Here is a 24,986-nt window from a genome sequence, read left to right on the forward strand (position 1 = left end):
AAAAACCAAACAAAAATATTTTTAAAAAATGGTGTCTAAGGTTATTTTCTATATACAAATGATTAGGGTTGTTATTGGGAAAACAAATCAATGATTCAGGCTGTGATGATTACTGTGGTACATTTTTTTTAAACCACCCACTAGATAAATAAAAGCACTTGAGTGTTCAAAGAGAGGAAGATTTTTTTCATGCTTGAGGCTACCAGTATGTGAAATTCCATGGAGGATTTTCAACTTATTAAAGAGTTTCTGAAAACTTAACTATGAAAACCTGTCACCCAAGATGCAATATAAACTATTTAAACTGAAAAGGAGTGGGTTGAAGTGAGAATGCAAATGTAAAAGTTAGAAAAATAAATCAACTTGAAAGTCTTTTAAGAAAAAAGGCAGCAGAAGTTACATTTTTCCCTTACACTTCAAAAAAGCAATGTTCTTTTGGGCTTAAATTTAAAGTTGAGAATTCAAACAACAGAAGGGACTTCTCTCCTTCCTTATGTTTGGGCTGTTATACAAATCTCTGTGTACATATTATATATAAGCAGAGTACACATGGAGTGTATACACACACACACACACACACACACACATACACACCCCAATTTGTTTTCCTCAAATAGAGGCTCCCTGAAAATGGCCAGATGGGCCTTACTCAGGTTCAGAGACCTATTTGGAGATATTTAAAACCAAACACATTCTCTACCTGTCAAATCACTTTGAAGGAGTGCTACATAAAAAGAACCCAAAATGAAGGAAGAAATAATCTACTCTTCTCTAGCCAGATGACATCTAGAGTATTATGTTCAGCTCTGAACACCACTTTTGAGGAAGGGCATTAACAAATTGGTGTATATAGAGAGGAAGTGAACATTAAAGGATTCAGAAAGGATAGAAACCCATGCCCTAAGAGGAGACTGAAAGAACTGAGAGAAAAGAAGGAGTAGAAGGACAAAACTGAAATAATATAATTGACATTATTACTATTATAACTAGCACTCATATAGCACTGTAAGATTTGTAAAACATTTTACAAATATAATCTTATTTTATCCTCACAACAACCCTGAGAGGAAGGTGCTATCATTATCCCCATCAATGACTGGCCCAGAGTCACACTCCAAGTACGTGAATAAGGCTGGATTTGAACTTGTGTGGGTCTGATGTCTTCAAATAGCTCAAGGGTTGTCATGTTGAAAAGGGATTGATTAATCCTATCCTACTTAATCTCAAAAGGCAGAATTGTCCCTCAGAATATGAGCTTCTTGAGGGCAGGGACTTATGTTTGTGCTTTTTTTTTTTTAATCCCCAGAGATTAACACAGAGCCTGGTACATAAAGAGCATTTAATAAATGCTTGGTGACTGGTTGCCTAACAACTGAGGCCAAAAGGTAGAAGTTGCAAAGAAGATATAATATCAAAAAGAAATTCCTGATCATTTTTGTTCAGTCATTTTTAGTTGTATCCAACTCTTCAAGACCCGATTTTGGGATTTTCTTGGCAAAGATACTGGAATGGTTTGCCATTTCCTTTTCCAGCTCATTTTTACATATGAGTAAATGGAGGCAAACAGGATTAAGTGACTTGCCCAGGGCCACACAGCTAGTATGTATCTGAGGCCAAATTTGAACTCAGGAAAATGAGTCTTCCTGACTCCAGGCCCAGTGCTCTATGCATTATACAACCTAGCTGCCTAAAAATGCAATGGATTGCCTCTGATGATGTTGAGTTCCCTATTACTGCAGGCCTTCAAGGGAAGGCTAGATGATACCTGTCAGGATGTTCTATTGAGGGTCCATCCTTCAAGCAACAGCCCATTTATCTCCAAGATTTTGTCATTATAATAAAGATGCCACATTATCTCTGAATGAGATAAAGAGAATCAGCAAGTTCTTGAGCCTGTGAGAGCTAGGCTGCTTTTTAAAGGAAAAGTCATTTTCTCAAGGAAGCAAACTCTAATAGGGTTTATTTTTTTTTCTTCTGCTTGTCTCCAGTTAGAGTTTGATATGTTCACTTTAACTTTTTATATCTTTACTGAGTTAAGAAACAAAAAAAAAACTCACTAAGATTTTAATTTAATTTTCCTCAAATTAAAAATTATTTTTGAACCTACCATTTTGAATGTTTGAGTCAATAGGTGTTTTCAAGATCAAATTTCATTGTTTTAAAGCCTTGAATAAATAGGCAAAACCAGTCAATGCTGAAAATAGGTCAGTTTTTTCACACATAGGTTTAATACATAGTGTTATAGATGAAAAGTCAGTAACCAGCAGTACATTTCACACTTTATGTAACAGACTAGCTAGTCCTCTAGCTTGCAGATAAGGTAGCTACTTATACAGTCACAAAATCCTCAGCATGTTAAGAGCTGGAAGAGATCCTAGAGATTACCTAATCCTAATTTTGCATGTGAAGAAATTAATGTTACAAAGTCAATCAGTGAGTCACAAATAAAATCATCCTCATTAGAAATCCAATGTTCTTTCCAGTAAACTATAACCCTTCCTCCCACCACCATCCCAGGCATATTTAAATGTTTGTCTAATATCTCTTCTCTAAGTAAATGAACACTGTATATAACAAAAGCTGATATTTCCATAGCACTTTGCATTTTGCAAAGCTCTTTATAGAGGGTATCTTGTTTGATCCTCACAACAACCCTGTGAGGTAGACGCCATTATTAACCCCATTTTATAGAAGAAACTGAGGCTGAGGTCAAACGACTTTCCCAGGATCATACAGCTAGTTAAGTGGCTGAGGCAAGATTCAAATTCAGGTCTTCCTGACTCGAAGTCCAGAGTTCTCTACCCATTATACCCCTAGGTCTCTCAATACTACATATAATAACTAGGCAAAGATCTGAATTAGTGTATTAAAGAATCATAGTGTTAGAAGGAACTTCAAAATACCCTAACAAGAATCTTTCCTTCAATATATTCCACAAGTGGCCAGCCAACCTTGATAGAGGGCTTATATGAAGGGGGAGTTCACTACCTCCCAAAGTGGCCCATTCTACTTTTGGATAGCTTTAATTGTTAGGAAATTTTTGCCACATGAAATCTAAATTTGTCCCACTGCATCCTTCACCCATTGTTTCTAGATCTGCCCTCTGGGATCAAGCAGAACAAACTGAATCCCTATTATACATGTTCAATTGTTTTTCAGTTGTGTCTGACTTTTTAGGACCCCATTTGGGGTTTTTTTGGCAGAGATATTGGAGATGTTTGCCACTTCCTTCTCCAAATCATTTTACAGATGAGGAAACTGAGGCAAACAGGGTTAAGTGATTTGCCCAGGATCACACAGCTAGTAAGTGTCTGAGGCTAGATTTGAACTCAGATAGATAAGTCTTCGTGACTCCAGGCCTGGCACTCTATGCACTGTGTCACCTAGCTGCCCTCTATTACTACACATGACAACCCTTTGAATACTTGAAGACAGCTATCATGACCCCTAAAGTCTCCTTTTCTCCAGGCTAAACATTACTAAGTCCTTAAATAAATCTACATGTGGCATATTTTGAGGTTGCCCCAATCTGGATGCTCAACAGCTTATCATCATCATCATCATCATCATCATCATCATCATCATCATCAATTTCCTACCAGGTGATGATGCCCAGAACTAGACACTACTCCAAATATCGAGCAACCAGGACAAAGTAGATTCCTTCTTTCAGTGCAGCTGAAGAGAGCATAGCTTTCTTCAGCTGCCATGTCACACTATTGATTCAAATTGAGTTTGAAGTCTACTAATGTGTCTAAATTTTTTTTTATATGAACTGTGTACAAACATTCCCATGTCTCTCTCCCATCCTCCAAAAAACCCAGCTTAATTTGCCCGTCCCTACTAGCTGTCATCCAAAAACTCTCCTCCCTTTGTGACTGAGGTCTTTGAGAAGGTCATCTTCAACAGATGTTGCTACTTCCTTTGTTTTCTGCAGTCTGGCTTCTGCCTTCATTTTAATGAAACTGCTCTCTTCAAAGTTACCAATGGTCTCTCTTTTTTTAAAAAAAATTGTTTTGTTTTGGTTTGGTTTTTTTTGGGGGGTAAGTGTCTGAGACTGGATTTTAAGTCAGGGCTGGTGCTCTATCTGCCTCTATCTACCACCTAGTAGCCCCTCAATAGTCTCTTAATTGCCAAATTTAATGATCTTTTCTCAATTCTTATCCTTCTTGATCTCTCTGTAGCCTTTAACACTGTTGATCATCCTCTTCTCCTTGATACTCTCTTCTCTCTAAGTTTTCCTGTCACTACTTTCTCTTGGTTCTCCTCCTACCTATCTGACCCCTTCTCAGTTTCCTCTGCTCTCCTTTGATCTTCATCCAAGTTAGTCACTTACAATGAGTGTCCCCCAAAGGCTATATACTGAGTTCTCTTCTCCCTCCACTATTTCACTTGGTGATTTCATCAGCTCCCATAGGTTCAATTATCATCTCTATGTTGAGGATTCTCAGATCTACTTATCGAGCCCTAACCTCTATGCTAACAACCTCCAAACTTGGACCTACAACTGCCTATTGAACACCTAAAACTAGGTATCTTGTAGACATTTTAAATTCAACACATCTAAACATGAACTCATTATCTTTCCCCCAAAACCCTCCCCTCTTCTTAATTTCCTTAGAATTGTACAGGGCACCAACATCCTGCTAGTCACTCAGGCTCATAACTTAGATGGCATCCTCAACTGATTCTTTACTCTCTCTCACTGCCCATATTAAATCTATTGACAAGGTCAGTCAATTTTCTTCCTAAAATCTCTCACATACACTCCCTTTTCTCTTCTGACACTGTCACCATTCTGGTGCAGGTCCCTATCCCCTTATATATGGACTACTGCAACAGCCTGCTGGTCAGTCTGCCTGCCACAGGTCTTTCCCCACTCTAGTCCATCTTTCATCCAGCTGTCAAAATGATCTTACTAAAGCACAGGTCTGACCATGTCACCTCCACTCCCTTTTCCCTCAAAAAGTCACATTATTTCCCTATCTCCTCAAGGATCCTCTGTTTGGCTTTCAAAGCCCATCATAACTTGTCATCCCCAGACACACCCCTTTCTAGTCTTCTTATGCTTTAGCCTTCTCCTAATCTTCCCCTACCCTCCATCACCAAATACTTGTGAAGCTACTCTCTTTGTTCTCCCTCAAACAAGACACTCCATCTATTGACTTCAGGCATCTTCACTGGCTGCTCCCATGTCTGGAATGCTCTCCATGGCTTCCTTGTCTTCCTTCAAATCCCAGATAAAATTCAACTTTCCACTGGAAGAATTCTCCTTAATTTTAATGCCTTTCATATAGTGCTTATCTCCAATTTATCATGTATATAGCTTGTTTATACATGCATGTTGTCTCCCCGATTAGACTGTGAGCTCCTTGACAGCATGAATTGTTTTCTGCCTTTCTTAGTATTTCCAGCTTTTAACCCAGTGCCTGACACATAAGTAGTTACCTAATAAATGTTTAGTGGCTGACTGGTTGTCTAGACATCTCTGCCATCCCATCTGTGAAGTCGATCTTTTTTAATGTAAATGTGTAATTTCAAACCCTTACTAAATATCATTATGCTCAATTCCTTATGTCAGTCTTGTCTGTTGAGAACTTATAAATCTGAACTCCAGAATACAAAGTATTAGCTATCCCTCCCAGTTTTTGTCATCTACAAATTTGACAAACATACGAAGCATATCTTCATACCAGTCCTTCTACAAAGGTCAATCAGCAGAGGGCCAAAGATAGATGAATGCTGCATACCACCAAAGTTGTCTCCAAACCGTCTGCTGCATTCCATGTCTTTTTGTCATACTTATAATACTGACAGAACATTGACATTGAAAAGATTGGCCTTTGCATTTGACAATAGTTTGGAGCCATCGAAAGAGTTTTGCAATTTCCTAAAGGCAATGAAGCCCACTCTCCTCCTCCTGTTTAGTTACAGGTCCAAGTTGTAGTTTATTTGTATTGTCTAGCCAGATAAACATACTGATGGAAAATCTGTGTAGGTGGCCCATATAACCACACATTATACTCCAGGAAATAAACATTCCAACTATTGTGCCTCTTCCACTTGAATTCTGCCCTGGACCTCCTTCAGCACAGTGGCAAAGACCTTGGTGAGCATGTCTCCCTGTTGCACGTTTCATGTGGTGTTTAGGATTCAGATTTGTTGAACAAAGTTCTCTTTCTTATGATATATTTTAAAGAATTTGTATGATTTTGACATATTGGTAAGAGATACCTTATTAGAAGAGAGCTTTGCACTGCACTGAATGAGATTTTTATAATCCACAAACAACAGGCACAGTAGGATTCTGTATTCTCTTCTCTTTTTAGTCAACTGCACAATGGTAAAGCTATAATCTACTATGGAAGGTCACTTGGGAATGGTTGCCCTTTACGTTATTATTATCCTCATCAAGGATATACTATGTGTGTGTGTGTGTGTGTGTGTGTGTGTGTGTGTGTGTGTGTATGTATGTATGTATGTATGTATGTGTATGTATGTATATACACACACATACACACACACACACATATATATATATATGTATGTATACATGATTCTCATAAAAAATTTACACAGATTAGATCTTTTCCCCTTTTTTTTTCCCTGAGGGAGAAAAGTCTTACTAAGACTTCCAGATCAGAATGCAGTCAGAGAAAAGGGAGAAGAAAGAGAAAAAGTATTCCTCTTGACTTCAAGGAGCAGAAAATGGCATCTTGTAGAGGAAGCACATGATAAGAGGCCAATGGTTGCCAAGGTGAGCCTAAGAGGGGAGTTTCAGTTCTTGAATTCCTTCTGTCTTTCCTGAGCAAGGAGCAGAGACTACTGTTCCTGAAAACAAATGTTTCCATCCTTCAGTGTTTACCTCATGGATAATCCTGATTTTGACAGTTCATGGATTTGAGAGCTAAGTACCAGTCTCCCCAAGGGAGAAGTTTTTCTTAACAGTGAACTTCTCAGAGGAAAAGAGGATCATCCCCAGAGCACTGCTTGACAGCTGAAGGACTGAACTTGTTATGAAAAGATCTAGACCTTTCTAATCTTCTAAGATATTGCAGCCTAGATCTAGATTCTTAAAGTTACAGAGGTTGTTTCTGTAAGGACTTGTGGGTCCTCTGAAATTTATGCATTTTCTGTGGTTGATATGATAAAAGCCGTCCCATATCTTATACCCATATTGAATACTGAATACTTTGTAAGAAAAAGAGATATGATTATCTACATTTGGGGTGACATAAACCTAGGCCATACTTAAGCATTATTCATATTTCCTCAGAGTTTCATTCTGAATAAGAAGGAAAACAAAAACAAAAGCTGAATCCCCAGTATTGAATGTAATCTACACGAGCTCTCAAAGTCTTTGGACAGGTAGGCCACAGGTATCACTCAGATCATTGACAGTTGGTTTCCTTTAAAACATCAATCTCTACTTATTTTTATATCTTTTTATAATTTTTAAAAAAATTTATTTTCCTATTTATCATATATTTTGCAGTTAGAGTGTAACTATTTGAGAAGGGCCATATCTATTTAGTGTCTTGTTTCTACCTCAAAATACCTAGTCCATTGCTTTCTTTTATGGTTAAATGCCTTATTTAAAATTGAATTTGAGCATCAGTGCAAACTTACCTTAGTTGGTAATAATTTGCATTTAAATGAAATTATTTTAATGTTTACAGAATCATAACTTTTCAGTAACTTCTTCTAAATCCCCATCAGGTTTATTTGTCCATTCATTCTCATTCACTTTTCCCCTTATACAGTTATAATTACTTTGCTCTCTTCTCTTCTCTTCTAGTTCTGTTTTTTTCCATCTAAAGTATTCCATAAAGATCTTTCCATAATTATTTATGTTCTTGGTATTTGCTGGCATCTACCTACTAGAAATTTCAAACTAGATATTTCATAAACATCTCAAGCTAAACATGCCTAAGAAAGAGCCCATTATCTTTCCACTCAAACTGAATCCTCTCCACAATTTCCCAATGTCATTTTAGGGTACCACCATCTTTCCATTGCCCCAGGTTTGTAACTTAAACCTTGTCCTCACTCACTCTAACCCTAAACACAGTTGCCAAATCTTGCCATTTCTGTCTTCATAACATTTCTCCCATCCATTCTGTCCTGATTACTCATAAAACCACTATCTTAGTTCATGTCTTCATCACTTTTACCCTGGACTATTGGAATCACCTCCTAATTGTTTTCCTTGCCTCAAGACTCACCCATTCCAATCCATAGAGCTGTCAAAAAATGATTTTCCCTAAGTAGAGGTAAAAACATAACTAAACTTCATCAATAAATAGCAATCAACTGCAGTGACTACACATATTGCCTCTAGAATAAACTACAAAGTGCTGTTTGGCTTTAACTACCCTTCACAACTTGGCCCCAATATATCCAAAGACATGAGTTCAAATTTAGCCTCAGATACTTATAAATGTGTGACCCTGGACAAGCCACTATGTCTGCCTTAGTTTTCCCATCTACTGATGAGGGGTAGAACTCAATGCATTCCAAGGTTCCTTCTACTTCTAAATCTGGATTTATTTCTCTTTGTGCTTCACTCAGAGCACTCCATATCCCATCTTTGCCCATGGTTGGAATGTATTCTCTTCTCACAGAATTTCTCTTTACCTTCACAAGCCAATTCAAGGTCTATCTTCTACACAAAATATTTGCTGATTTTCCCAACTCTTAGTGCCTTCTCTCCTTAAATACCTTGTACGAGGTGACCCAAAAGCTCATTGTAGCTATAAGCTTTAATAACTTCAGAGCTGTAAAGGCTACAAACTTATAAAAGAATCATTTGAAAGTTTAATTATTTAAATTGCTTTTACACTTATTAAGTCTTATGAATTTTGAAGAATAAAAGTTTAATTTTAATGAGATAGGACATGCTATGATTGCATTGCATATGAGACAGTTTCAGGATGACACCTTCTCACACAGGTGGCTCTGTTGAGGGAATCCTTTTGTTTGGCCACTTTAGTTACCTCACCTATTTCAGCTACATTCTTTCTTGTGGGGCTACATCAAACTGTCATGTATGCACCAAAACCTCATTCTTAAGAAGGCATCAAGGCTAGGATTGCAAATGCAATCCTTTCATTCATGAGCTATAGCTAATGAAAGTTTTTACAAGATTGGAAAACTGACTAGAGTGATAAGTGATGAGCACAAGATGATGGTGACAAGGAACTTTAATAAACATCAATATTATAAAAAATGAAATATTTTGTAAGTTTGTAGCATTTATACTTCTGAGGCATTGGAGGTTAAAACTGCACTAAGACTTTTGAGACACTTGGTATTAAATACTTTTTATTCTGTATATACTTAGATATGTACATAGTGTTTCCCCCAACTAATCATAACTTCTTAGGGGACAAGGCAGGGAGTGTTTCATTTTTTTGTTTTCATATCTCTAGTGCCTAGCACATAATAGGTGCTTTATAACAAATGTTTGAATTATTGATTGATTAATGATCCATTAACATTCCATGATCATTTAACTATCCCCTTATTGTTGAATATTTAGGTTATTTTCTTTCTTTTTGTTTTGGAGGGGATTTTTGACAGTTACATATAATGTCACTATGAAAACTTTGAACATAAAGCACTTTCTTGTGTGGTCATGTAAAACTTCTGTGTATGCCTAAAAACCTTGTTCTTTGATCTTAAGGTGAAGATTACAAAACACAATCCTTTTATTTTATATTCCCAACAATGCACTTACTGGGTGAAAAAGTATGATTATCTTAGTAACTTTTACTGCATATTATGCTGATTTATGCTCAATAAATATTGCTGTGTATTGCCAATAAACTTGAAAACAATGTTATATATATGGAAAGTAGACTTTTGAGTCAGTAGTTGTTGATGATCTCTAAATCACCTTTTTCGTTATTAATAAGATTTGAGATTTTTTTCCATGTCCTCTTTATATACTTTGTGAATCAATCTCTCAATGATACTGTAACTGCATAATTTCCAGCAAAGATGCTGGAACAATGAATACAACATATATTAACAATATGAGATTTGCTATGGTGACTGCAGGAAGAGTGTGGAATCTAGGTCTGAAATGAACATGTAGTGAATACAGTGGCAGAAGCCAAATAGCCACACTATGCACACTTAGCCTAATCAGGTTATTTCCCCCATCTTTGTATTCTTTAGTGTCATTTCTACCTCCTCTTCTATAAGCCCATCCAAGACTGTGATGCTACTGAGTCCAAGTGTCTATCTTTGATGGTGAAAAGTTTGTTACAAAAATGTTTATACCTCCATGAGAACCTTGAACATCCTAGCCTAAGATGCCTTTCCTTCCTTTCTTGTGTTAATTTTGTATTTGTTTGGCATATATTAATTCTGTATATATTTATACATACACATCTTTTATTCCCTAATAAAACATACTAAAAATAAAAAAAAAACTTTATAAATCTTTTCCATTTTTCTGTTTGTTCTCCTATTTTTGTCCTTGAATGCCCTCTGGATGCCTGTTCAGTTGAGGCTTTCACCAAGCTTCCTTTACATTGGTTTTACCTCCTCTATTTCTCTCTGTTTTAAGATTCTTTAGAAAGAAATCCATTCATGGATCTCATTTTTAGCTAACTGATAGTTTGGGCACAACAATGATTATGTGAAATCTTAAGCTACTTTTTCAATTTCTATGAGCCACAAAAAAAAGCACCAGGTCACCAAAGAAAAAATTTAAAAAGAGTATGTTTAATTTATAACCAGAATTACTTAGTTACCTGAATTGAATTAAGGAAGTTAGTGAATATTGTACCTCTGACCACTTCTCAATTACGCCATTGTTATAACCCTTCACTCACAGTGGTGTAAAATTACATTATGGTGCTTGTTTACTTGTTTGAAAAGAACTAAAGTCTTAAAAACAAAACCCCAAAGAAATAGAAGATTATAAACCTTGTACTTTTCTAACTAGCATTAATGTGATCTCAACTAGGCTCAAAGATTATATCTAAGTATGTAGCATTTCAAGCTTTCCCAAACTATTAAAAGTACCTAAAGGATGGAATTCAAAGTGTTTGAAAATTCTGAAAGGAATTAAGAGCATATACATATCACTCCTTGAAAAGTCAGTTTAAAGTGGCTCAGCCAACATAGCTAGAAGCTCATTAAAATATTGTCAACCATAAAGAATTCATATTTAAGTTCTATTCACAAGTATTAATGCTGGAGGCATAAGAAGTGAAGTCTAAGTTAAGTAAAAACATCCTCAAGAGGGCTTAAGAAGAGTTTAAAAGGCAAAAATATTTCACAAACTGCTCTGCAAAGTCCTTGATTTAAATTTAAGTTGCATTATTAATCCTTATATACAACATGGAATAGTTGTCAGCTATTGGCTAAAGACTCTATCATAGCTCATGTCTCTTTTTAATTATTTGCAGATGCTTCATCTGTTACTTACTTTAAAGCAATAAAATTCTAAGCATGCCTTTTCAAATACTCAGAATTATAAACTGTTAAATCTAAAAAAGGGGACCTAAAGACTATCTGACCCTACTAACTCATTTTATAGATGCTGAAACAGAAAACTTGAGAAATGAAATAATTTGTTCAAGTTCATGCAGCAAATTAGTGGCAGGATCAAGATTTTACTTATTTCACTTGATTATAGTTGAAAAATGCCAACAAAAGATATTATCCCTTAATGCAAATATTAAGATTAATGGGAATTTTTGAATGCATCCCTCTGAAGCTCTAGTTTTATTTATTTCAATAATTTAATAGAACTCCATGTCCAGAATGATTTACTGCTATTTCTGCCTAATGCTAGAGAGATGGGATTTTAAAAAATGGCCGAGGGTCATGTCTATATCTGAAGTAGGTAAACTCATGCACTCTTACATATTTCAAGCAGTCTCACTAATACCAGAGGATACTCCTCTATCAGAATACATCTTCACATTTTCAAAATATTTTACTAACATTAAAATGAATAGGATACCACTGGTCATCAGAAAAGCTTTTCAGGAAGGAAACTTACTTAGACTGCTTAACTGTCGTATAATAGCTGCCAGGGTACTATTGGTTACACATTCCAGTTCACTGGAAATCCCTTCAGGTAGCGCTCCTCGGCAGAGATGCCTGGGTTCGATGTTCCGCTTGACTAAAGGCATGGTTTATGGTCTGCAATTTTAAAATGATATTTATGAACAACACATACATTCACATCTTAACAATCTAAGAATTATGGTACACAAGGAAATGATAAGCCTCTTAGAGCTAGGTGTTCCTATATCATATCTATAGTGCTAGGTAGGCCCAGACCTAACTTGATAATGTGATGATAATGTCTAAGCTCAGGACCGATTTTTTAAAAATACTTACACAGTACATTATATTCATAAAGTACCATAAATTAGGAAATTTGTTGATGTATGAGGAGAGGAGTGAAGGAGGGGAGAAGGAAAGGAGAGGGCAACAGAGGGAGAGACAGAGAGAGAGAGAGAGAGAGAGAGAGAGAGAGAGAGAGAGAGAGAGAGAGAGAGAGAGAGAGAGGAAGAAAGACAGAGATAGAGAGAAAGATTTATATAGTGGTAAGTCAGAGTTCAAAATTGACATTTCTCGTTTAGAGTCTAATGTTCTTCATACTGGAAATATTGGTGATGATTGAATCTTCATTGGCATTCCTAAGAAGAGGGCAGAGGTCTAAGTGTACAAACAGAATGGACAATTTTGAGAAGTCAAAAAATAAGGTAAATAATTTCTTTTCAACAAATATACTTCAACAGTATAGGCTTGTCACGAACCTCTTGAGCAGTCTGGTGAAGCCTGTGGATCCCTTCTTGGAATAATATTTTTAAATGCATAAGATAAAATACATAGGATTACAAAGGAAACCCAAGATTAGTGAAAATAAAGATGTAATTTTTTTCCCCACCCGAGTTCCTGTACTCCCTGAAATCTATCCATACATTAGGGTTCTGAAATCTATCCATCCCCAGAGTAAGAACTCCTTCTCTAAGGAAATGTGCTGCCCATCCCAATGTGCCAGCACTGCTCCACAAAGAAACACCTTAGTGAAATGGCCTGGAACATTTGATGGTGTGATACAATTTCATTCTGCAAACAATTCAATGATTCCCAGACTGGTAGCCCCATATCCTTCATTGGTAGCACATTCATAAAATACAGTTTCTATTGGATTAAATTATTTTAAGACAAAAAGTCAGAATAAGCTAATATCTGTATATTTACAAATATTCTGTTGAATTCTCTATCTCATGTTTCTGATATAAACCTTACCTCATGTTGGCTCACTATCTATTGCTTCAGCACTTCAAACCCAAACAGTCAAGTGAGAATAATTACCAAAGTTATTGAATACTTGCAATTCTAACTACTCTTCTAACCTCAGATGAGGCAAGTAACTTTAAGATGAGAGGAAATGTCTCACCCAATACCAAGAAAGGGTGAAGATGTTTCTTAATGTATATTAAAAGGTGAAGAGAGCAAAAGGGGACAAAAAAATTAAGGAAGCAGTAAAATATACAAGTTACAAAGGAAAGGTTTACAGAACTGCAAGCTAATATTTTTTTCTTGAAGGCATGCTATATTATAGAATGGTGTGCTAACAAGATAGATTAGAATTCCATATTTGAAAGTGGAGAAAACAAACCACTGTTAAAATATATGGCAAACTGGGAAATACAGGTGAGAGAAATGCTAAAAACCCAGAAGGATCAATTCCATGACAACTAGAAAAAGTGTTAAGTAGAATTTTAAAAGCTTGAGGATAGCACACAAGAGAATAATTGCAGAGAAGGACATAAAGTAAATACTAGAGGTTTATGAGCAGAGGGGGAAAACAGAGCAAAAGATTTCTTCTATGGTTAATGGATACCAGCTAATAAACAAGACAGTAGGCTTGAGCTCTGAGCCTGGGGTTAAGAAGACCTGAGTGGAAATCCAGCCATAAACACTAGTTGTGCAACACTGGGCAAGTCATTTAAACTTTGTCTGCCTCGGTTTCCTTATTTATAAAGTGGAGATAACCCTACTTTGTAGGGTTGTTATAGGATCAAATAAGAATAACTGTAAAACACTTTTCACAGTGAGTGGTACACGGTAGGCATTATATAAATGCTAGCTATCATTACAAAGAATGAATGGCTAAATTTATCAGCAGTCAGTATGTCATGGTAGTCTCTGAAAATGGGTTTCCTATGAAATGTCTTTTATTTTTGAGTTTCTCAAGTGAGACAGTGTATGAAAGGCACTTTGCAAACCTGTAAACATGTTATGATATAAATCCCAACTCTTATCATTAGGGATACAGCCTGACTTGTGATATCACTGGAACAGGGAAGTCCTAGATGAGGAAGTTCCTTACACTAATTCAAGTAGTGATTGTCATCTCTGTAATTTATAGTTTGACAAAGTGGCCTAAAGTACTGAGAGATCAACTGACTTGACCAAGTTTGCACACCCAGTATGTTCTAGGCACAGGACTGAATACACATCTTTCTAGTTCTGAGGCCAGCTCTCCAACCACCATGCCAGCCTCATCATCATCATCATCATCATCATCATCATCATCATCATCATCATCATCATCATCATTTATAAATACAGGTACTGACATCATGGGATTAGGAGATACAAGTTTTTAGAGAGGTGTTGTTAAGAAAACTGAGTACAGAATTATTTAGCACAATCTCTTCCTCTAAAATCCACCACATCACTAACATCATCACATTTAGCATTCACTTTCAGTGTTTTCCAAAATATTTGTAAATTTAATAGAACCCACCTTCCTCATTCCACCCTGCAACCCATCTGTCAATCCTATGACCAATCCATCCAATGTGTATAACTCTATTAAATACAAAGTTGTTTCCAGACCTATTGTTCCTTGGTAATATATAACTGCCTACTCTTGCTCATTATGCTGTGTCCATTATATTTTTAATAAACTGCAAATTCAGTTCTTCATAAACAGTAGTATATTGTATCATTCACAGCTAAACTACACTATTGGAAGAATTCTGACAGTGAGATGGGCATGTGTGTGCATGTGTGTGCATATGTGCATGTACATGTGCATGTATATGTACACAACCATATGCTTGTATACAGACTTGAGCCAGAAAGGTGATATAAAAGATATCATCAGAAAAATTAATGACTAGAAGAAGAGATGGACTCATCATTCAGTAACAGCAAGAGATAACTAAAGGATGGGCCAAATGCCTGATTGGTACCCATGAAACATCAGAAGATGTGGAGAGGGATATCCAGCATATTGATTGGACGGAATATGGCAGGATGCCTATGGACACAGCCAAGAAACACAGGAAATTAAGACATGGTTGGGTTGTGATCTACACTAATAAAGCTAGTAGGCATATCAATGACCCCTAGATTTCATCCAAGTTACTAGCACATAATGGGAGTCTCACTTAGATGCCTTTACCTAGCACAGAGATGACCCTGGGTGTAATCAAAGCTATGTGAATGCAACACAAGTTTTCCAGACTCCACCAACCAGGAAAGGCTCTGAATAGAGGCTATTGATAGCCTAGTGTGGATTATGTTATAACAAGCCTAAGTAAGTTCTGAGAGGCTTCTCTCTAGAACGTTAGTGCCTAAGTGTTGAATTTCTTTTTTCCCCTTTCTTTTGTTTTTGTTTTTGTTTAAAGAGCACAACTGAGGAAAATTATTTACAAAATACTTAGTAAGGTAGTTGGCTGTAAACTCCACTGATGGTGGGGGGGGGGGGAGAGTGTCGTTCACAATGACGAGATCATGGAACTTTAAAGTACTAAATCAAATATTTTTCAAGCATATGTATATACATATCTGCTCTTTGGCTACTCTATATATCTCTTCTCCCCTCCTTTATCAGGACCTAATGTCCAGAATGGTGCCATCTTCTCTATTCCTTGAAAGGTTCCTGACAATGTCCAAACACAGGGAAAATAAAAGTGTTCAATCAGTCAAGATATTTTTTATACCTGTCTTTTCCAAATCTGTGAAAGAGGTTTCTGAGTTCCATCTTAAAAGTCCCTAATTAACCTGTTAATTGCTTTCTCAGCTTTCCAATTAAGTGTCAAATGCTCTGAGAGCTGTTATTTATTGTTCCCAGTGGATTGATTTTTTTTCTGGTATTAAGCAGAATTTTGAATAAACTCAGGAAAAAGTTAAAGCAGAGACATGTTGGATCAGCCTTTTCTTTTGAAAAATGCTTTTCTCTGGGAAAAATAGCATAATTATTAACAAAAACCTATACCCACAAGGGTTTGCTGAGTAGAATAATTTATTGAGAGAAAAAGAAGACACCAGCTCAAATTTGATTTTATGAGATGTAGGCCATTCAAATCATAAGAAAAAAATCATTTTCAAATTCTAAAAGGAAAAGCAATACTTTTATAAAATAAATATTTAATTAACACTTACTATGTTATGCTATGGTTTATTATAGTAGGCATTAGTTAATTTATTTAAAAGCATTTATTAAATGCCTACTATATGTAAGGCTAATTTTTAAAAAAGTAGTTCTTGCCCTCAATAAACTTGAATTCTACTAAGGGTGGAGGGACAACTTTATACAGATAAATTCTGGGTATGTCATGAAAACCTTATCTGGAAAATGGCACCAAACCTGAGTTTTGAAACATTCTAAGGAGCTGAGGTGCTGAGGCAATATATTCCAGGCATGGGAGACAGATTGCACAAAATAAATGACAAGTTTAGATGACAGCAAACAAGCTAGTTTTGCAAGAATCTAGAGTATGTGAAAGGGGGTTGTATGAAATAATTCTGTAATGATAAGCTAGAGACAAATTGAGAAAGCTTTTAAATGAAAAGCTGGAAAGTATGTACTTTATCTTAGATACAACAATAAGCCATTGCAGATTGTTGAAATTCGAATGCCATGGTTGGACATGATTTAGAAAAATTATCTCGACAGCCAAGTGAAGGATCATTTGGAGAATTGGGAGGTGAGAAACCAAGGAGAACAATTAGTAAACTCGTATAATAATTGAGGTAAGAGGTGATGAGGAATTGAACTGGGTAGTATTGGCTTTATCTGTGGAGAGAAAGGGATTGTGTGGAGGGACAAATGACAAAATTGGATTGGATGAGTGGGAGAGAGTGAAAAGTAAAGGCTAACTCCAAGGCTGTAAACTTGGTTGAGTGGGAAAATGGTGGCACAGCAGGGTAACAAGATCATAGATTTACAGCTAGAAGGGACCTCTGAGGTCATCTAGTAATCATGCTGCCATATATACCCAAAGGGGAGTAAATAATGCCATCAGAGAAATGTATGCCAGGAAGAAAAGATGGCAAGGACAAGTAGTGACAGATGGAGAATTAGAGAAAGAAGGGAAGGTTTACCAGCATGTTGAGTAGCGTCCAGGTAGTGAACTAATGGGAGTCCACGGACAGTAGCCACAGTATGAGCAAGTACAAATAAGTTTGTAATCTGCATCATTGGAAGAAATATCCAAATGATGAAATCATAGATAGATTTGAGTAACATCATGTTTTTCACAGAATTCCTCTACCTCCTCACCCTTATAACTGATATAGGTACATGACCTGTAATTATCTTCATGGTGGTATTTTTGAAAATGTATAACATAAGCACTATAATATCATATGAACATATGTCCCATTAAATGAGAGTTAAAACCCACTCCACCAACGCCTTTATTCACTCACTTTCCAAGGTGAGGCTGTGAGCCATCCTTGCTCTTAGTAACATTTACTTTTTGTTTTCTGGTTTCACTTACAGAAAGAATGTCAAGATTCATAGGATCTGGCTCCTTAGTAAGATGTGAGCATTGGACGAGGAATTCGTATTCCAAGAACCAATAGTTAATGTTCATAGACTACCTAAATTCTGAGATTTTTAACCTCTTCTGCCTCCTTTTTTGCTATTCTCTCACCACAACTGCAGAAGAGGAAGGAGATAGACCTAGAAAAAAGGACCATTCTATATTATCTTTATTTCGTGAATTGCCATGGCCAGAGAATCCATGAACTGTAAGTTCACTGATGATGAACAACTCCAAATTTAGCAAGCCTAATCCTCAGGAAGCTAACCTAAGGAAAGTGACTGTCACTCGGACCACATCCTCATAAGAACTGCTTCACTTGTTCTATTTGAAATTATGAGATAATATGTGTAAAGCACTTAGCTGCGAGATGGTGAAGTGGACAGAGTGCTGAGGCTGGAGTCAGTAGGACGTGAATCCAAATCCAGCCTCAGACACTCAGACACACTAGCTGTGTGACCCTTGTCCAAATATTTTGGAGATACCCTGTTTTCCAGAACTAAGGCTTAGCAAGCAGGCTGTACCCTGAGCTTGGCATAACAATAATCCTTTGCGCTCAGGATGACATCACCCTCTGGCAAAGTGTAGTGCTTGGACCAGGTGTTCACTGAGAGATTATTGGAAGAAAATAAAATCAAAAAACTTAATGAAGTCCAAAAATAGATTATGGCCACTGCTTCCAATTTATTCACAAGGTCTGTCTATTGTAATAAAGATACTAGTCTGCACCATTTTCTCCTCAAGAGGGGAGTACTTTTTACTTTAACATTGTTTAATCACAGTCTCATGATTTGTTTTACTATACTATCCAAGTAAATAAGTTAACTATTCTACAATTTCAGAGCTGATCATGTTCATTATTTTTCTCTCCCCAAGAAAAATAAAGATGGAGGTAGAAACTATCTACTTAAAAAAAACACCCTCTATATCCTTCTTGAGGTTCTAAAAAAAAATTCAGTTCAAAAAGTATTCTTAGAGTGCCCTTTACATCACCAACAATCATTTATTATGTACTTAATATGCGGCAAGCTCTGTGTAAGGTGCTGGAATAATAATAATAATGATAGTTAGCATTCATATGGTGCTTTATGATTTGCAAAGAGCTTTACAAATATTATTCTCATTTGATCTTCATAATAACCCTGATATGCAGTTATTATTATTATTATTATTATCACTATTTTACAGATGAGGAAACAGAGGTCGAAAAAAGTTAAGTGATTTGCCTAGAGTCACAGCTAATAAGTGTCTATGATAGGATTCGATCTCAAGTCTTCCTGATTCCAGGCCCAATGTTTTATCAACTGTACCCATCCATTCGGCTGACTCTGAAGTGAGAGTGATACAAAGAAAGGCAACAAAATCATAACTATCTTCAAGGAAATCATATTCTAAGGGCAAGAAAGATGTGAAAATAACTAGGTACATATAAAATATATGCAGAATAGATGGAAGATAATCTCAGAGGGGAAGGCACTAGCAGCTGGTGGGGAAAGGGAAGGCAGGAAAGTCTTTCTGTACAAGGTGGGATTTTAGCTAAGTATTGAAAGAGGCCAGGAGCTGTTCCCCTATCAATGCAAGGATATGAATATGCAGCTTTCGAAGGAAGAAATCCAAACTATCAACAGTCTTATGGGAAAAAATTTATTCTAAATATATTCCAAATGACTAGTAATTAGAGAAATATATATAACTTTGAGGATCTACTTCAGACTTATAAGCCTGACCAAGGAGACGAAATTTAAAAAAATGGCAAATGTTAGAAAGTTTGGGGGGAAACAGGTATACTACTATACTGTTGGGGGTGAATTGATCCAGGCATTTTGGAAAGCATTTTTGAACTATGCCTAGAAAGTTAGAAAATTGTACATACCTTTTAACCTGGATAGATCATTAATAGCCTATACCTCAAGAAAATAAAAGATGGAAAGGATCTATATATAAAAAATTATTTGTAATAGTTTTTTCTGTGGTAGCCAAAAATTGGAAAATAAATGAGTGTCCTTTTGAGGAATGGTTTTGGATATAATGGAATGTTATTATCATGAAACATGATGAAAGAGTAAACTGAGTAAACTGATGCAGAATAAAATGAGCAGAACTAGGAGAACAATTTATACAAAGATAATATGATACGTTAAAAAAAAAGAAATTTGATCAACTCAATGAGAAAGCACAAGTTGAAAAGAATGAAGATGAAATGTGGCATTTACCTGGCTTACAAAGGTAATGAACTAAAAACACAAAAAGTAACATACATTTTCAGATGTGGCTAAGATGGGGATTTGTTTTGCTGAACTATGCAACTCTATATTAAAGGAATGTGAATGTGTGTGTGTGTGTGTGTGTGTGTGTGTGTGTGTGTGTTTAATGTGCCCAATGGTGGTGGGGGATGTGGGAGAGACTAATAAAAACTAATAAAAATGCTATTAATTGAAAAAAGGAATGTACATGAGAGATGTTGTAAAGGTAAAAAACAAGATTTGGCAACAGACTGGATGTGTGGGGTGGTGGGAGGAGTTGAGGGTGATACCAAGGTTGTAAGCCTAGGTTACTGGGATGATGGTAATAGCCTCAATAGTTGATTAACAGAATAACAGCTATTTCAGAAGGTACAAGGGTTTAAAAAGAAAGACAGTGAGTCTTGATTTGGCCATGTTGAGTTTGCAATACCACTCCTGTTAGAATGTAAGCTCCTTGAGGGCAGGGACTATGTTTCCAACATTCTTTTTATTCTATTCCTTTTTTTCTAGGCACTTAGCCCAGTGCCTAGCACATAGTAAGCACTTAATAAATGCTTATTGACTGAATTACTGAGGTCTTCCTTCATTAGGGGCCTCTTAACCCTTGATTCCTCCCCGTCCTCCTTATCCATCACCTCTGTTCTGGCTTAACTTTTCACCCTTCATATGTTTGGTCATTTTAATTAGTTTCAAGGATCTCATCCACCCTTGCATCCCTCGCCCCCTTGACCTTTGTTGTTCCCACCCTGAGCATCCACAATCCTGGAAAACCACTCTGAGACATTTGTTATTGCCACTGTCGTCGTCATCATAGTTGTTGTTGTTCCTATTTCCCAGCAGGAAAGTGCTACTGGAGGAAGTCTGGAAATTATCTACTGTAAAGGTATGGTTCCTAACCTTAACTCAATTCACAAGGCTATAAAGCAATCATTTTATTAATCTACTAATTGACTATCATACTGTTCTCAAAAGCTATTCAAAACCTCCTCTCAAGCATCATCCTACCAATCCTTCAACAAATGACCTTGCTTCCTACTTGGCTAAGGAAACAGGTCAGTCATGGTGAGAATTCAGAATTCTTCTATTACATAGCTTCAAAAGTCTGTCATTTAACCACACTTTATCCTTTCCTCTGGTATCAGATGAGGTAACAGACCTCTTTGTTGACACTAACCATTCAATCCATGTCCCTAAGCTCATCACCTTCTAAGACTATATAACAATAATAATGATGATAATGATGATGAGAGCATTTATGTAGTGCATTAAGGTTCGCAAAATGCTTTAAATTATTATCTCATTTTATCCTCAAAAAGACCCTGGGAAGAAGGTGCTGTTATTATTCACATTTTACATGTAAGGAAACTGAGGCACATAGAAGTTAAGTGACTTGCCCAGAGTCACACAGCTAGTAAGTGTCTGAGGCTGAAATCAGGGCTTTCTGACTTCAGATAAAGCACCTTTCATATACATATATATATATATATGTATATGTGTGTGTATGTATGTATATGTGTGCATGTATATATGCATATATATGTGTGTATGTATATATGTATATACATATATTTAACTGCTCCCTCTTCATGTCTTCTTCCTTTCTGCCTAAAAACATATCCATATTTCCCCTATCTCAAAAATGTTATTACTTGAACCTTCTGTGTTCACACCCTCTCTTTTTTCCCCTTCACTGATAATCTACAAGAAAGAATAGTCTGCTATACATGCCTTTGCCCCTTCCCTATCTATTCACTCTCAGAACCATCCAGTCTGGTTTTTGTCCCTACTACTTTATTTAAATTGTTTTCTCCAAGGTTACCAGTGACCTCCTAATTGATAAATCTAATGGTTTCTTCTCAGTCCCTATTCTCCTTGATCTTATTGAATCTCCTTTATCTTTTTGAAATATATGGCATTAACCCCTCTGTTTTTACTGAATATTTTCTCAACACTTACCTTTTGTGACACTGTTCTTTCCTGTTCCTCCCACCTCTCTGACCATTTCTTTGTCAGTTTCCTTATCTGGCTTCCTAGAGGGTGGTCATTAGCCAAAGCTCCTTCCTTGACCTTCTTCTTTCCTCTGTATTTTCTCCTTCAAAATCTCATCTACACCCACACTTTCAATTATCAGCTAGGCAGATGACTCACAGATCTGTATCTGTAGCTCTGACCTCTTGTCCCACATTTCCAACTGCCTACCTGATATGTCTGCTTGGATATCACATCTGACACCTCAAACCCAATTTTCAAAAGAGAATTCATCATCACCATGCCTCCAATATCTTCCCCTCTTACTAACTTCTTTTTTTTACTGAATTTCACTCTTCTACAGGTCCCTCAAGTTTAAAATCACAGTGAGCCTCAACATGATTCTTCACTGCCTCTCACCAAAGTATCTCATCAATTATCAAGTCCTCTTGATTTTACCTCCAAAATATCTCTCAAACCAGTTTCCTCATTATTCCTTTCCTGGACTTTATAACTGTTTGATAACTGGTTTCCTTATCTCCTGGCTCTTCCCTTTTGCCAACATTTGTAATGGCTCCTAACCTTCATCTCTTGGAATTTCTAATAATGATAACAATTGACATAGTGCTTTAAGGTCTGCAAAGTGCTTTACTTGTTCCATCCCTCTGAGATTTGCTTTGCAAATATTAAATGCAAGCTTTTTTGGTTTGGTTTTCAAGACTCTCTCCATACTGGCTTCAATTTACCTTTCAAGCTTTGTTTCCCAAGTCCCCCTTGTATACCCTAGCCAAACTATTCTAACCACTGTTAGATCTCATGCCACTCTCCTCTCCTACCTTCATGCCTTTGCATAATCCATCATTCAACCTGGAACAGATTTCCACATTCTTCCATTCCCACTCTCTAGTATTCCTCTCCTGCTTTCAAGCCTAGCTCAGATGTTGACTCCTCCACAAAGCCTCCCCTACAGCCTAGCTAGCAGTGATTCTCTCTCCCTCCTTGGATCTTTCAGGTTACTTGGTTTGATCTCTCCTTCACACTACATCACTTTCTGACCTGTATTATAGTTATCTATTCATCTGTCTCTCCTCTCCACTATACTTCTTGAAAAGAGCAGCTGGGTTATTTTTTTTTAATCTTTGTATTCTCAGCATTTAGCACATAGTAGGTGCTTAACAAACATTCCATCTCATTAGTTGTTCAATTGTAAACATTTGTGCCAGTGTCTTTTTAGAACTCTGCCCATTTGGTTTTGCAGCTATTCTATTTCAGCTCTTCATACAGCAGCTGCTTGGGCAGACTGTTTTTAGTCATTCATTCAGTGTTGTTTTCTTCCAGAGTCAGAAAAGACTGAAATTGATCATTTCAATGGTAACAGACATGCTACATTCCTGGAAATGTTTAAGACAACTTTTCTAGACCCTTCCCCATGTGGAGTTGGCAATACAGTCCCAAACCTCAGACATGAGGCTGTTAGCTGAGGTCACACAGCAAGTGAGTGTCAGATTCCTGATTTTAATACAAGGCTCCTGCCTCTAAATCTAGACTATTTCTACTACATTTTTGTGTCTCTCAAATACAAATATTCTGTACAGTGGTAAAATACTTTTAGAGTTGTCTTTTTCTTGTTGAAAAAGTGTGTTGCATTGCTACATCTACCCAATCTCACACAAGGCCTCTATGACCTATACACATTATGGAATCAATGACTGGGTATGAGGGTACAGACAGAGGTCATAGAAGTCTCTCCTCAACAGCAATAGCTATATACCTTTTCAATTCCTATGGCTGCTGGACAAAGCCCTCAGATCCATCATATGAACCATTGTGGTCTTTTCTACTCAAATAGTAACTGAGGATATTATCCAATTCAAGAGTGATAGTGAATGTCAGTATCCAACACACATGTGGCTTATAGTAATAGGCTATGAATATTGCCGGTGCCCTAGATATTAGAAGTGACTGAATTTGAGAAAGGTTACAACTATCAGGTCCAATCTCACCAAATACGGAATTCTTTCCCAGTTAATTAAGCATTTAATCTACTCATTCCATCTCAAGTATTCTTTGGGTTTTTTAAATTTTTAAATTTTATTATTTGTTATTTTATTTATTTATTTTATTTTTGGTTCCAACTTTTCTTCCTACTTCTCTCCCCCTTACCCACCCATTAAGAAGGTAAGAAATACAATATTCATGTGCATAAAGTAATTTATAAACTTTGAAATAGTTATTATTGTTGTTACTGTTGTTGTTTTTATATCAGTGAACACTATACTTTTTTAATTAGAGGGAAAGTGTCACACGAATTCTGATAACATCTTCCAGTGGTTTCCAAGCTCATTGGTGAGTGGACTCATTCCATTAGCTTCCAACGAGGATTAGAATCAGAGCTAGAATTAGCAATGGACAGCACTGTCAGGGCTTTGTCCTGAGCAACAACATCGGGACTGAGGAAAGGAATGCTTCCTCTCCTCCCTTCCCTCTAAGCAAAGCCATAATGGCAAGCCCTAGAGGCCTGATTTATTGCTTGGCCCCCACAATGACTGCTCCAGTCAAGGGCCCTATGGCCAGATCTCTCTTTCTGGCCTGCCTTCCCATAAGGGACCCTAAATCCCTGTAAGAGATGAGGAGAAACATAACTCAGAGGTTGATCAGACAGGAAATAAGTCATGAGAATTAAGGGGCATGAGGACCTGAAAGGCCAGGTTGTTTGTGGGAAGGAGAAGGAAAAATAATGACTGGGGTGGAGAAGAAGAATATGAAGTAGATCCTACACTTAATGAAAAGGCAGGAGAGTGACCCAGAGGTCCATAAATGACAGCAGTAAGAATCTGGAAAGGATGGAGCTGTGGTTGCTGAGTGATGGTGACAGATCTGAAAGTGCCAGCAGGATACAGGGAGTATGTCAGTAATTCTACCTGGTACTGGATGTGAGAGAAGGTCAAAGGGT

General features: G+C 36.7%; 1 protein-coding gene across 3 annotated transcripts in view; it reads right to left on the reverse strand.

The window, feature by feature from the left end:
- WASF3 (WASP family member 3) overlaps window positions 1-24,986 on the reverse strand; it is a 183,268-nt gene that overhangs the window by 42,040 nt on the left and 116,242 nt on the right. For all 3 annotated transcript variants that reach the window (XM_020997175.2, XM_020997172.2, XM_020997174.2), the window contains one exon: window positions 12,023-12,165. In XM_020997175.2, coding sequence (XP_020852834.1) covers window positions 12,023-12,155 — 133 coding nt within the window. In that variant the 5' untranslated portion in view covers window positions 12,156-12,165. The remainder of the gene's footprint in view (window positions 1-12,022; window positions 12,166-24,986) is intronic.

Source organism: Phascolarctos cinereus, unplaced genomic scaffold (genome assembly GCF_003287225.1).
Source record: "Phascolarctos cinereus isolate Bilbo 61053 unplaced genomic scaffold, phaCin_HiC Scaffold_726;HRSCAF=1367, whole genome shotgun sequence".
NCBI lineage: Eukaryota > Metazoa > Chordata > Mammalia > Diprotodontia > Phascolarctidae > Phascolarctos > Phascolarctos cinereus.